Raw genomic sequence first — 14935 nt, 5'->3', positions numbered from 1 at the left:
TATATATACACACACACACACATATATTCATATATACATATATATATCCTCTCTATATATATCTCTCTATATATATCCTCTCTCTCTATATATTATATATTATATATATATACACACAGAGACAGTATATAGGACATATATATGAGATATGTATGTTATATATATATACAGAGAGAGAATATATATAAGATATAAGATATTATATATAATCTAATATATATATATATATTAGAGTCAGGTCTTGCTCTGTTGCCCAGGTTGGAGTGCAATGGTGTGATTATAGCTCACTGCAGCCTTGACCTCCAGGGCCCAAGTGATCCTCCCTCCTCAGCCTCCCAAGTAGCTAGGAATACAAGTGTGCAACACCACACCTGACTATATTAAGAAAAAATCTTTTTAGAGATGTTGCCTGGGCTGATCTTAAACTCCTGGGCTCAAATGATCCTTCTACCGCAGCGTCCCAAGTTGCTGAGATTACAGGCGTGAGCCATAGCTCCTGGCTCAGTTTCCTGCATTTTATCTGGACCCTATCTAAGGTCATTCATGATCTGACTCCAGGAATCTTCTCAAACTTATTTTCTGCCAACCTCTTTACTACTGCTGCTCCACATCTGGTCTTGACCAGCTAAGCTGACCTGCTCTTTATTTTTTATGCATGGGCTTGCTTGCTTCTGCTAGAATGTCAGGCTGTGTGCAAATACTCCCTTCTTCACGGAGCATTCCCTGAAGACATACTTGGCTACAAGATATCCTTTCTCCCTCAGGTCCCACACTACTTTATCTCTACTTCTTAAAATGGAACTTTGCAGTTTTGATATCATTAGGAATTTTTTCCCTATACTTATCTTGCCTACCAGTTACAATGAAAGGCTTTAGAACAAAGAAGTCTAGTAGGAATTTCAGACCCACTACTCACTGAATGGCTGTGTGACCTCAGGCAAGTTGCTTCATTCTCTGGGACCTTATTTGCTCCTCTGTAGAGCAGGGATAATAAAATGACCCTGTGCTGTCATTTTAGGAGGGTGCAGGACACTAACCACTATTTTTATCTGTTTGTCCCTCTTCCTCGAGAATCCTGTTGCTGTGGGCAAGAGGTGGTTTTTACCGGGGGCATCAGCGTGACTGTTCAAAATAATATGGGCACCCAGGATGTTGGGCAGGGTGGTATATGTATTCCTGTGTCCAGGAGGGCTGGGGGCAATGTGGGTTCGGGAGAGTTCGTGCACCTGTGTGGGTGCGTGGGTGTAAGGTGGTGGGCGGATGGGTGGGAGAGGATTCATATATGTGAGCAACTGTGGATCCTTGGGTGCGAGTCCACCGGAGGAGGGGCTTCACGCTGCCTGGGGCTGGAAGAGCTTGTGTGCGAGCCTGTGTTCGGGAGCATGAGGAGGGAAGTGTCGCGGCTAGAGCCCGGGCCAGGTGGAGCAGGGCCAGGGCTGGGCTCCCAGGTGGGTCCCCAAACGCCCCGCCCAGCGCTGCCTCCCTTCGCCTTCCCCGCAGGCACCCACTACCTGCGGGGCGGTAACAACGCGCGCCAGCCGTGGCACAACGCGGAGGGCCGGCTGCGGTACGGGCTACGGCCGGCGAACCCCACGAGGAGGGCCTGGCCACCCTGCACAGCGTGCTGCTCCGCAAGCAGCCGTTCCTGTGTCGCGCTGCGCTGCTCTACTACACCAGCCGCCACGCTGTGCACATGTCCTTCCGCCAGCTCTTCCAGGACCTGGCCCGCTACATGCGGGACGCCGACGTGCGCTGGGAGTACTGCGCGCGCGCCAAGCGCGGCCAGACAGACACCCCGCTGCCAGGTGGTTTCAGCAAGGACCAGGGGTACCTGAACGGCATCCTGTGCATTCTGGGACATCGCCAGACCATCGATTTCCCGCTGCTGACCTCACCGGGCAAGGTGTCCTATGAGGATGTGGACCACCTGCGGCCCCATGGGGCGCTGGATAATACCCGGGTGCCCCACCTTATGCAGGACTTGGCACGCTACCGGCAGCAGCTGGAGCACATCATGGCCACCAACCGGCTGGATGAGGCGGAGCTGGGTCGCCTGCTGCCCGACTGATGTAGGTTGAGGGCTGCAGACAGAGGCCCTGGACAGAAGCTCCAGATACGCCCCCAGAACATGAAGCTGTTTGCTCTGTGCTTCCACGGCCTGGGTGTTTCTTGGGGGGTGTTGGGAGGGCAGGAGCATTCCTTGAGAAGGAGAGGCAACATCAAAGGGTTTGTGTCCCTTGCTAGCCTCCCTGGGGCCTGGGGACCTGCAACAGCATGTCTGGCAAACTGAGTCGCCCTCCTGCCTCCAGCTCTCTGTTGAGCAGAGGGAAGGCATGGGGGCAGGAAGGGAGCTGAGCATTGATGGGGATGAGGGTGGTTTGGGAATAGAAACTTGTTCTTGCATGAGATGGCTTTGGTTGCCCCGGTACTCCAGTCTTTCCCTTCCCTCACCTGTCCCCTTGGTGCTCCTTCAGCATTCGTGCTGTCTGCCTCTCACTGGGTCCTGGTGGGGGTCGGGATCCCTTCTTCTGGGGTGATTGATGGCCTGAGCCTGAGGTCTGGTAGTAGAGACCTTGCTGGTCTGGGGTGTGCTTTCCAACATTTTGCCTCTCTCACTGGTCATGTATTTATTCCATATTTATATGGTTTACTTCCTGTAGCTGGGAGCAGCAGCTCCTGAAGCTTCCATGGCAGGGAACAAGACACTCCTTCTGGAAGGTACTGATTTTCCTAGCCCCACTCCCATTACAGGCACACACCCCCCACCCCCCACACACATACAGTGATTCAGGCCTTGTGAATCAAGCCCAAGAGCTCCCTTGGCCCTGTCCCCACTCCCTCCACTGGCCTCTGCTTTTCCTGTCTTTGCCCACACCCTCACAGCTGGTCTCTGGCAGAGGCTGGCATAGCCTAGGAGCAGCTGCAGTTGTGCCTGAGGGACAGGCCCTAGAGTTTAGCGGCCCAAGTCCTAAACCCCTCCTGGACCAGGTGAGGTGCAGAGCGCCTTTTGTGTAAGTTACTGGTCAGAATCCTCACTGAGCTCCCAGTCCAGAGAGAAGCCAGACAATTAAAACAGTAATGACAAAAAAAAAAAAAAAAAAAAAAGAAAAAAAGGGATAAGAAGCCTGACATATAAATAGCATGAATTGATAAGAACAAACAACCCGACTGAACGATGTGGGAAAATGCTAAGTGTTTAAATCCTAGACTTGAAAAGAAAAAATCGCCAACAAAATGTGAAATAAAAATGCTCAGTTTAATTAGTTAAGAATTCAACTACATTCAAATGAAAATAAAAGCCATTTGTCATCCTTAGAAAGAAAAATGGTAAAAACAGGAGTAAAATCCTGTGGCGTGAGGCTAAAGGAAATTGGACACTCTTGTCCCTCACATGGAGGACGGCAAAGTACTAAAACCTTTCAGAAAAATATCGATTAAAGTAAAAACAGGCACACTCTAAATAAGTCATCCCACTTTTGCGAATCTGTTCTGTGGAAAATGAATGTTCTTCCTAACCTTTGCTAAGCATTTAAACACCCTCGTATGTATTATGACGTATAAATGTTTGTGCAGTGGTATCTATTACGGCACTGTTCATTGTGGCAAAAATCCGGAAGCAACCTTATGTCCATTAAGGGTGAGAGGATTGAATAAATTATGCATATCTGCACTATGGAATATTTTGCAGCTATTAAAAAAGAGTGATATGATTTTATAAATAATTGGAGAAATGTTCATGACATTGGTAATGAAAACGCAAGAGTAATTTGTAGAGCATGAACTTATCAAAAAAAATAAAAAAGAGGCCGAGCGCAGTGACTCACGCCTGTAATCCCAGCACTTTGGGAGGCCGAGGCAGGCGGATCACGAGGTCAGGAGATCAAGATCATCTTGGCTAACACGGTGAAACCCCGTCTCTACTAAAAGTACAACAAATTAGCCGGGCGTGGTGGCGGGCACCTGTAGTCCCAGCTACTCGGGAGGCTGAGGCAGAAGAATGGCGTGAACCCAGAAGGCAGAGCTTGCAGTGAGCTGAGATGGCGCCACTGCACTCCAGCCTGGGCGACAGAGCAAGACTCTGTCTCAAAAAAAAAAAAAAAAAAAAAAAAAAAACCAGTAAAGGAAACCACCTGCATACACGTGTGTGCACATGAGAAATGAAGTGAAAGTGAACACAACATACTGTTAGGATTTGTAACCTTAGAGGACAGGATTTTGAGGTGACTGGGTTGGGGCAGATTATACATGTACCTCTTTACTGTTTGACCTGTTCCAGCAATTGTGTATTAATGTTGTCTTCTTAAAGCAATAAAGATAAAGTTACTAGGATGTATCAGGGGGAAGAAAGGTCAAAAAGAAGAGACTTTGTAATTAGAGTTCCATTAGAAATTATCTTTTCCTTTTTATTTTTTAATGCCTTTTATATTTCACAAGCCACCTATGGATACATTTCCTTTGTAAAGAAACAAAATATAGGCCGGGCGCAGTGGCTCACGCCTGTAATCCCAGCACCTTGGGAGACCAAGGTGGACGGATCACTTGAGGTCAGGAGTTCAAGACCAACCTGGCCAACATGGTGAAACTCCATCTCTACTAAAAATACAAACATTGCTAGGGGTGGTGGTGTGCGCCTGTAGTCTCAGCTACTCAGGAGGCTGAGGCACGAGAATCGCTTGAACCTGGGGGGCTGAGGTTGCAGTAAGCCGAGATCACCCCACTGCACTCCAGCCTGTGTGACACAGAGAGACTCTGTCTCAAAAAAAAAAGAAACAAAATACAACAGATGAGCCTTATCTTTAATCATGCCACTTATCTCCACTTTCTCAAGAAGTAACGGCTGTTACTAATGAGTGAATATTCCTCCTGATCTTTCTCTTGCATTCATAAGCTATTATATGCATCCATTAAAAATGCAAAATACTGTCTTGAGGTACTACTCTGACTTCATTTGTTTCATGATTTCGTAATGTGCGTGCCATTTGCAATGTGTTGTTTTTCACTTAATAATGTGTCAGGAATTGTTCTCCATACCAGCTCAAAGCTATCCATCTCATTTTTAAAGCACTGAATAACATTCCATAATATATTAGTAACATAATGTGTTTAACTCTTCTTCTTCATATGGGCATTTAGGATGTTTCCAAATTTTTTGTTATTAACAAATAGCGTCTGATGAATACTCTTAGACATGTGTGTTTGTACACATGTGCAAGTACTGCTATAGAATAAGCCAAACACCTAGGCGTGGGACTGATCTGTAGTATGATATGTAACATTTGAGCTTTTAGCAGGTAATGACACACAACTCTTCAAAGTAGATATACTACTTCACAACACAACTCATGGTATATGTAAGTACTTATTTTCCTACCAGCTCCCAAGCAGTGACATTATCCAGTGTTTAGGTTCCTGTCAATCCAATGGGTTAAGAAAACAGTATGTCAAAATATTTCATTTGTATTTCTTGTTTATAGTGAGACTGAGCACCTTTTGGTCATTTTTGTTTTCTGGTCTGTGAATTGTTTTTCATACCCTCTCATTGATTGAATTGAATTTTTCTTTTCTTGATTTCTAGCAGTTCTTAACATACACAGAATACTCATCTTTAGTCTGATATATACAATAAAATATTGCTCCTGAGTGAATCATCTGCACTTCAACTTTGCTTTTGATGTTTTTTGTTATAGTTTGAAATATTTTTACTCTTAGACATGTATTTATATCATGTTTTCAAATATCTTGGTATGATGCTGAATATATGTTCCTTTTTGCTTGTTTCTGAGTATTGTTTAAGTGTGCTTTCCCTTTTTTCTTGGTTAAATTGCCAAAGTTTCAGCTTTCTTATTGGCTATTTATTTATTTATTTTTTAGACGGGGTCTTGCTCTGTCGCCCAGGCTGGAGTGCAGTGGTGCGATCTCGGCTCACTGCAAGCTCCGCCTCCCGGGTTCACGCCATTCTCCTGCCTCAGCCTCCCAAGTAGCTGGGACTACAGGCGTCTGCCACCACTCCCGGCTAATTTTTTGTATTTTTAGTAGAGACGAGGTTTCACCGTGTTAGCCAGGATGGTCTCAATCTCCTGACCTCGTGATCCACTCGCCTTGGCCTCCCAAAGTGCAGGGATTACAGGCATGAGCCACCGCGCCTGGCCTTAGCTTTTTCTAAGAACAATTTTTAACTTAATGATCAGGTCATGTTCTGTAGTATTTCTCTTTTTTTAATTACTTAATATCCATGTAAAAAATTAGTTTTCTTCTACTTTTTTGGGGTTTCATTTGCATTCCTTTTTTCCTACTTAAAAAAAATATATATCTCCTAACTTTGTGCTTTAATTTATTCCAAGTGGCAGAAATGACCAATTAAGGACAAATTAAAACTCTTGGCGTTCTTTAGAATTTAAAAATCTTAATCCCTCAGAAGTTCCTGTCCTTTGCAGACAAGGCTGGGGAGCACAGCCTGAAACCTGCTACACCCACCGCAGCCACCCACCCACCACTTACCCTCCTTGGATCCTTTCCGCCTTCGTTTCCGTTCTTCTCTTGCAGACCTTTTTTTCTCTTTGTGTCTTTGTCGGAGTGCTGTTTTAGGATCAGTAATCCAGGCTTGATAAACAAACTGAAGAGGAGAAAGTTCAATTATTTTCTGGCCTTTTAATAATTTGAAATAAAAAAAAGGGACCTACATCAAGCTTCCTGACTTTTGAAATATTTTTTCCTCCCAACACAAACTAAACATCCCGGTGCTATTTTTATTATCATGAGATTCAATTTTTTTTTTTTTTAGAAAAAGACAACAGATGTTGTAGTAATATATTTCATCTGGTATCACAGATATCCTGAGATAAACTTTGGGTATACCATACAAACCATCATTTCTCCTAAGTCCCTACGTCTCACCACAATTTGTGATACTTATTATTGATGCTTTTGCACTGTCCACAACAGGTATAAGCTGGAAGGCTCATTCAGTATCAGTAGTTTCTCCCATCACAAATAAACTTTGAGTCAAAAGCAAAATAACATCTTTAGTAGTCTTATTTACTTTGGGAAAATAGTTTTGTGCATTTGATACTCTCCCTTCTGAATAACAGCTATTACCAGCGACTTGAGAAAGGGATTTGGAGAATGATTAGTACTTTGTGAGGAAAAAAAATGGGATATTAAGGTTAAGGAGTTATTCCAGAATAGCATTAAAGAAAAACTGTGGGGCTTTTGGTTGCCTTTTGTCATTTTCATTCAAGGGCTGAAAATAGTTGCATTAATATATTATAACTGATAACCAGGAAAGAGCAGTTGTGAAGAGCCCCCTGCCAAGAGTCTCCCAAATCATGCAGAAAGAACAAAAAGAAAACCTTGATAGAAAAAGCCATATAGCAACATGAAGCCAAGCAGGCATGCCTCTCATGCACCACAAACACACCTGGGTCTCAGGGAAGCTGGGTTTTTCATTATGATGATAAAGTTAAATAAATGTTTTCTGGGAGCTCTTTAAACCCAGATCTTTTCATCTTATTCTATAGTATTTTCAGATTTCCGAAATCTTTGAAAAACACAGCGTAAGCAAATCAGTGGCATTGTGAAGTCAGTAGAAAGTAAAGAGAGATTCAACTTTTCCGTACATGGAAATGGAAGGGTCATAGGTTACTATAATAGAAAAACTGTTTCTTTTTTTCTCACTGGTAGAAATCTGAATTTCATGAGAAATTAAAACAAATGCAACATCTGTATTATTTCTGAATAACAAATTCCAGGAGGCAAAAAATTATTCTATTTTAGGCCAAAAGAATATTTTAAATAATGGGAAGACGAACTGGAATTTTCAGGAGGACTGAATAAAGGAATTTTTAGTAGATGTTTATTGGCTATGTTAATTGGGAATTCCATCAAGAATATCTTTGAGTTATAGTACATTAATAAGCAAACTTGCCTCTGCACAATATTGGTTGTTTTAAAATAATCTGATTACTGAACATAAGAAATTTTCAGGTTTAAGAGCAACATATGGTGACATTTCCTTTAAAAAAGTGTTATCACAATATTGCTTTTAGATGATGCAATATCTAAAATTTTGTTTCCGAAAATAGAAAACAAAAAAATAATTGAGGATTTGTGAATATAAGAGGCACACAAGTTGGAGGAATTCTTTTTCTCTGAAGAAAAAGGAAACTGGGAGGAAAAGGAGAGAGGAAAAGGGATGTGGAGGGTGGAATCGAAGAAGTCTTGTAGAAAGGGTGGGTGTCATTAACATTCTGGTTTATAAAAGGGCACTCCTGACTCAACAAAGGACCCCTAAAGAAGAAGCATGTCAGTGCTGCCTCACTGCCATGAGAATTGAGGTATGCAAACCAGGGAAAACGGAGAGAGGAGGGAGTCATAGGGTAATTCCTTATTTGTAGGTAAATTATCTTAACTTTGATGTTTTGAAATAGAAACATTTTACAGTTCCAGGAATTATTAAGAGGGTCAGAAAAACGATGACAATGAAGAGGAGGGGGAAACGTCCCAATCCTTACTGAGTCAAGAAATGGAAGGCTCTTACCAAACTTCCCAAGGTTTTTTTTTTTTTTTTTTTTTTGAGATGGAGTCTTGCTCTGTCGCGCAGGCTGGAGTGCAGTGGCGCCATCTCGGCTCACTGCAAGCTCCGCCTGCCAGTTCCTGCCATTCTCCTGCCTCAGCCTCCCGAGTAGCTGAGACTACAGGCGCCTGCCACCATGCCCGGCTAATTTTTTGTATTTTTAGTAGAGACGGAGTTTTACTGTGTTAGCCAGGATGGTCTCGATCTCCTGACCTCATGATCTGCCCGCCTCGGCCTCCCAAAGTGCTAGGATTACAGGCGTGAGCCGCCACACCCAGCTAGGACTTCCCAATTCTTACTTTGCAGCTGCACTTGTCAGCCAGCTGGATGGGCCTCTCTGGAAAATCAGACACAAGCTCCATGAACCAGGAGTAGAAAAATACATGGAAATTTACTTGAAAGACCTTTGAGCTCTCCAAAGAGCTACCACCAGTAGCAAGCGTTCCTGACTTTATCTTAAATTTTACCATATATATCAGGGGAAAATAGGGTTCGTTTTACTAACAACATGTGAAAATGCACTTGTTCTTTAAGACAGGGAGAGCTTTATCAAAGTGGAGATCCTTAACTGAAATTGGTGAAGTTTCATCATCTGTCCTTTGATTCAGGTGTGGTCTAGCACCGTCTTTATGTTGTCTGTTAGATAATTTTTTTGAAAAGAAACTAAGATGGGGGATAAATCCATTGTTATACTTCATTTAAATAAATTCTTAAATATGAATTCATAGAAAAGAAAAGGAAAAGAATTTGGAGGAAGCAGAAATGGTAAATACTACACTAAAAAACAGGATCTTGGCATTTTAAAAGCAGAAGGAACCTGGAGGTGTGGATGCTGCTACTCAAGGCCCAGCCACGGTTGTGCTTCACATGAGAGTTTGAGGGAAATGCACGCTGTGAGGTCCCTTAGGACCTGCTGAATCAGAACCTGCATTTAAATAAGATCCCAGGGTAAAATGTGAGAAGCACTGGTCTATGTCACTATCGAACTACTTGCTTAACAGTTGAGGGACATACAGAGCAAAGCATTTTAGTGGCTGCCCCTGACTGAGTTCAGTAGAAAGGGCTTTCTATAAAATGTAAGAATAGGAAATCATTATTAATGTTTTTCCGTAACGAAGCGACTACAGCATAGGTAGCTGAATAACTTCAACTGTGCATTAGGTTAATCAACAAATAATTTTTGACCGTGTATTCATAAGCCCTAGCACGGATCTGTGGGAGTGAGGAGCCCGCAGACTGCACTGGGTGGATCAGCCCAGGGAGAAGCTGGCTGTACGAAGTGCAGAAACTGGAAGACGGAAACGGAAAGGGACCCGAAAAAGAGATGGAATAAGAGACATCTTTTATTAGCTTATCCAGAATTTTACCAGCTTTCTGAGAAAAATTATCACCCTTTTTACTCATCAGAACTGATTCATGCAACCAGATGTGACCCTTTTAAAATGAGATGTGACTTAGGCAACATCATGAGAAGGACAGAAAGTATAACTGTATCTGCATTTTCTCTTTCTATTTTTTGATAGTTACTGGTGTCCACTTAAGAATAAGAGTCAAATAATAGGAACTTTGGCTTCTAAGAACTTGTTTTGGAAAACTTTTTCTAATATTTTACGTTCCTGTAATTCCTTCATGGTACCATCTATAGAACGGAGAAAATGCAGAGATAGGGCAATGAAGGTATATTTCTCTACAGTTCTACAGAGCAGAGAGTCACACACTACACATCAGTAAAACATCAAATACCTTTGCAGCTCTGATTAAATACTGAAGAATAGTTTTGGGAAGTTTAATGACAGACTTTGGCAAGGCTAAAATGGCTGATGCAAACTTCCCAATAGCTCTCTACAAAGAAGGACAAAGCAAGAGTAATTAGTAGAAAAAAACAAAAAACTAGTAATTTAATATACGATGTCAGCATGAATTTGTCTCTACAGTTACACCAACTAGGTTAAAAGATGCCAGTCACTGAAGCTAGAATAAAATGTGCTCTGCTTGTAAGTTAGGAATAAAGAAAATAGTCAATCATTGCATGTAATCCATCCAACATAGTGAAGGTGTTCATGTTCTCTCCTTGGCTGCATGATGAGTGGTGGTTAGAATAAAACTCTTTTGAATAAAAATAAATGAGTTAAGTCATTAGTATTTGATAAGCCAGTTGCAAACATGCACAAAATCCCGGTCATGAAGAAACAGACACAAGAAGCAATGGGGGAAGAAAGAAAGCATCAGACCAAAGTGTCTCTATGGAGAATTCAGTTTTTCAATGTCACTGAGAAACAAGCATGGATGGGCGCCACCCACTTGAGAAGGCCTGGCCGAAAAACTGATGAAGGCCTTATCATGGGCATATCATGTGGCTTGATGGACATCATTCTATGTGCCTCGTAGGAAAACAAATGGGAAATAACAGCCCTAGTATGTAGTTAATTGATAAAAGAAACACAGACCAATTTTCATCCCGTACATAACGCTAATGACAAAGCCTCATCTTTATCAAGCATTGATTCACATTCACTCAATATGCTACCTTAGGCTGGTGATCTATAGCTGAGAGTGGGACAGCAGGTTCTAAAACAGAAAGGTAGCTACATTACTAGTTCAATATCTTCTCAAATCTTTAGCAATACATATGAAGCAGTTTTCAAACTTTGAAGCAACATTTAAATGATCATTTGCTCCAAAACAAAGCAAGGGTTTTGTTTTCATTATCGCCTATCTCACATATTGAAATGTAAGTCCACTCAAGCAATCCAATGCAATGCCAGAGAAGTCTTTTTCACTTCCTGCTTGCAAGAAAAACATTGAGTTCACCCAACGAAGCTTTATTTTTTTGCTTATAGTATCAGGAACTGTTTCAGTGCAAGTGAATGAAAACCTGGCCTATACATTGTTCTTGCTTGATACTAATTACGGTGTTGCTGGGAGCAGGCATCATTACAATTTAATTAGAAATAAAGAATTGCAGATGTAAATCAGAAACTTCGGGGAGCTATGACATATGAATATGACAGGAGGTGTCTAGGCCGGCAATGAAGGTCTGTCAATAAGAAAAGCTCTTCCAACTAGCAAAGGAATGATTTTCCCCATAATTACCTGGAATGCTGACCTTCGTGGAGGTTCTTCATCTTCCTTCTTTAATTCTTCCTCTTCCTCCTCTTCACTATCCGTTTCAAACAAATAATAATCTCCACTCCTGACCACTAAGCAAAACAAAATATTCACTCATTTCTTGAAAGACATATAAGGAAATTGGGGGCTTATTAATGAAATGTCCCCTAAAGATACACAAATTGTCCATAAGAGAACCACAACGAAAGATGTTGGCAGAGAGGAAAACACACGAGATGAAGAGAACTCATCTTCGGCTAATGCTATGTGGTGTTGGCATGTTGGGTCTGCAGAGTATGAGGCCTTGTCTTTGCCATATAAGAGAATTGGCCACTACAGGGTGGATCTGGTACGTTCTCCCTTCTTCATTGTAAATTTTACATAGATGAAGCAGATCAACTCTGCAGCAGCCAGTTTTGCTACCTAGGTGACCAAAATAACTGAACACTATCATTTCAAAATTTAGCAATTTTCGTCTTCAGACAAGGCCAAAGTGAGGTGGAGGATTAGGCTTTGTCTGAATGGGCCCAAACCATTGCAGATAAGCCAGTCAGGACGATTCAGGACCAAGGTCAGTGTCACCAACCTCCTCCTTCACTTTATACTGTGCAGACCTGACTTCTCCACATGTAACACAAGGGACAAAACATACATGGCAAGACATTTGAAAAAACAAACAAACAAACAAACACCCACACACTGCCATGAGGATGAAATGGGCAGGTAACATTGAAAATAACACAACACAACAACAACAACGACAGTAACAACAACGACAGTAACAACAAAAACACCACCAACAACAGCACTCTGGCTGCTTCTACTTGTCGTGGCCCTAAGACAGACTGAGAAGGGCAGACAGGGTCCATAGGGTTTACAACTGCTAGGCTTCTGGTCAACAAGGAACTCCCCAGCAGCTTTCTGAAATTTGAGGAGCACTCTACTGACCACAAGACACAAAGCACAAACAGTATGGATTGTCTTTGCCTTGTCTGATACTTTCCCTGCAAGAACATAATGCCTGTGTCAAGAGTTGGGAGCAGAGAAAACTACAACGTACAGAAATTTAAGGAAATTTAATAAATTAAATCTTTATCAGTTTGATCATTATTTAAAGTCTACCAGAGAAAAGAAGCCCAACACATACATTTCTGATGCTACAAGCAATGCCCCATCATTGCAGGAAAACATATTTTCAAATTATATTCAGGTTTTCAAATGCTCAGGCATCTTTTAGATGACGTATTGTGATCTTAAGTTGTCTTTTGGGCCTATACATTGTAAGGTAATGGAAAACCTTGGCTTGTTTAAAATTAGTTGCTTGAATATCACTTCACATGGCCAAAAGCTAAGTAATTTTGCCCACGATTTCAGAGAAATCTGAAGCCTCCATTCATGAAGATACAGAGTGGGTGAATTGGGGCCTTATATCCTTGAACAGAAGCACTGTCATTTGTTATTTTCATTTTGAAGAAAGAACCAGGCCCAGAGTACTGGGTCCAGGCCTTAGGAAATAAATGCAATACAACACAAGTGAGAATAAGCAAGAACAAACCAAAGTTACAGCATTACATTTGACAGTGAAGAAGACCATTAAATTAATGCCTTCACATAAGCCGAGAGATTCGCAGGAAAGTGATGTGGACTCTACATCACGTGGTCATTTGGGAAAACACAGACCATTATAAGATCGGGCATTTTACCCTCATTATAGGTTCCAAAATCAACATTAGCTTAAATTGTATTCAATCATACCTTCGATAACTTTTATTCATATGGACAAGTTCAAAAGGTTTTCATCTCAAGCAGTGGTAACATTGATTTTACCATTAGAAACCACCAATATTTATGTGAGCTAGTGGAATTATCACATAATAAAAAAGAAAATGTCAAAAGTCTCTTATTTCCTTATAAAATGTTATTGAAATGAAACTAGGAAAATAACAGAGCATATTTTCATTCATGCCATCTGTTAAATAGTGAGTAGAAAAGCTCTTACACACGTGTTTGTTAGCTCAGATGGCAAACCTGACTCCAGCCTGTGTCCACATACATATTATGGATGTTGATGTTACTGCTAAATTACTAAGTTTGAAATTAACTTTTTAAATTCCACTACTTTTATCCTCAGAACTTGGCCCTCTGTTTCAGATATTTATCAATAAGATGAAGCTTGGTATTAATTTAGGCAGTACTGAACCAATATTGAAACATACAATATTGGAATGGAAGGTATCATTGAACAGCAATAATGCAATCTTGTGTGTGTACATAGGTATGGAAGTAGGAGATTTGTCCCTATACAGACCATGCTAAGATCTTCACTGCTTACCAATAACATCAAGAACATAGCAACATTTTTGTATTGTCAATAGATTTACATATGTGTATCCAACTATACTAATTGTTACACTTGGCTTCTCTAAGAAATAGCTGTTTCAAAGCTCAGTTACTCAAAAGATTAAATTAAGGGCTTCGAACAAAGTACTTCCAGATCTAAAGATAAATTCTGGAACTCATCATAGACACAACAGTATAGCACACATTCTTTCCCTTTCATTCTTCATTCACTTGTTAAAAGAAATACATTTTGCAGCAAAAAATCTAACACCACAGTCTGAATATGATTCCAAACTATGAATTACACACATTTCTGCATTATTGCATCATAAGATTTTGTAACAAGGCACATGTAGTTTAACATCAATCTTCAAGAACTTGATATAATGAGGGTGAAATGAACCAGAAAATCTAAAGTCAACAACTTTCATAGGAAGTTCTTTAAATTATTACAACTTGTAAGATAGTTATCAAAGACCATATCCAATTCCTTTGCAAATGCGATTTTTAGATGAGGAAAGGAAAGGCAACCACAATGACCGCAGTGGGAATTTACCCCAGGTGAAGTGAAAAAACATTCAATATGACACAATTTTGAAATGGATAGGTCTCTCTAAACTAGCAGAGGCCCTTTAAAAACATAAAGACAAGCACAGTTTACTTGTGACTTGATAGAAATAGGCATTTGTGCATTTACCAGATTGTTAGCGTGACCGTCATGCCCTGAACAGTAAATAGAAGAGTCACATTGGACTCCGACTGGAATCTTTTGTCTTTAGACTTGGGGAGAAAATTAAATAAAACTCTATAATCTTGTGTTTTTCTTTTTCTGTCATAATGTTGAAATTCAATATTTAGGATTAAATTTGATTACATCCAGATATACCAAGCAAATTTCAAATATTGCTTCATTAA

The 14935-nt window shown here is 41.0% G+C and overlaps 2 protein-coding genes across 4 annotated transcripts in view; one reads left to right on the top strand and one right to left on the bottom strand.

Moving 5' to 3' along the window:
* The window catches only part of LOC131383475 (microtubule-associated tyrosine carboxypeptidase 1-like), an 8653-nt gene extending 6430 nt beyond the window's left edge, over positions 1-2223 (top strand). The window contains exon 3 of the mRNA XM_058438663.1: positions 1501-2223. Coding sequence (XP_058294646.1) covers positions 1694-2068 — 375 coding nt within the window. The 5' untranslated portion in view covers positions 1501-1693 and the 3' untranslated portion in view covers positions 2069-2223. The remainder of the gene's footprint in view (positions 1-1500) is intronic.
* PIEZO2 (piezo type mechanosensitive ion channel component 2) overlaps positions 1-14935 on the bottom strand; it is a 479940-nt gene that overhangs the window by 49769 nt on the left and 415236 nt on the right. For 2 of the 3 annotated variants that reach the window (XM_058438662.1, XM_032152840.2), the window contains 2 exons: positions 11666-11772; positions 6499-6613 (listed from right to left, as the gene is read on the bottom strand). In XM_058438662.1, the coding sequence (XP_058294645.1) occupies positions 6499-6613; positions 11666-11772 (222 nt within the window). Of the gene's footprint in view, positions 1-6498; positions 6614-10315; positions 10415-11665; positions 11773-14935 lie in introns of all 3 variants that reach the window. The other variant, XM_032152839.2, reaches the window with a different exon arrangement.

The sequence above is a fragment of the Hylobates moloch genome, unplaced genomic scaffold (assembly GCF_009828535.3).
Source record: "Hylobates moloch isolate HMO894 unplaced genomic scaffold, HMol_V3 SCAFFOLD_5, whole genome shotgun sequence".
Classification (NCBI taxonomy): Eukaryota; Metazoa; Chordata; class Mammalia; order Primates; family Hylobatidae; genus Hylobates; species Hylobates moloch.
The sequence above is the reverse complement of the archived record's forward strand: the minus strand, read 5'-3'. Positions and strand labels throughout refer to the sequence as shown.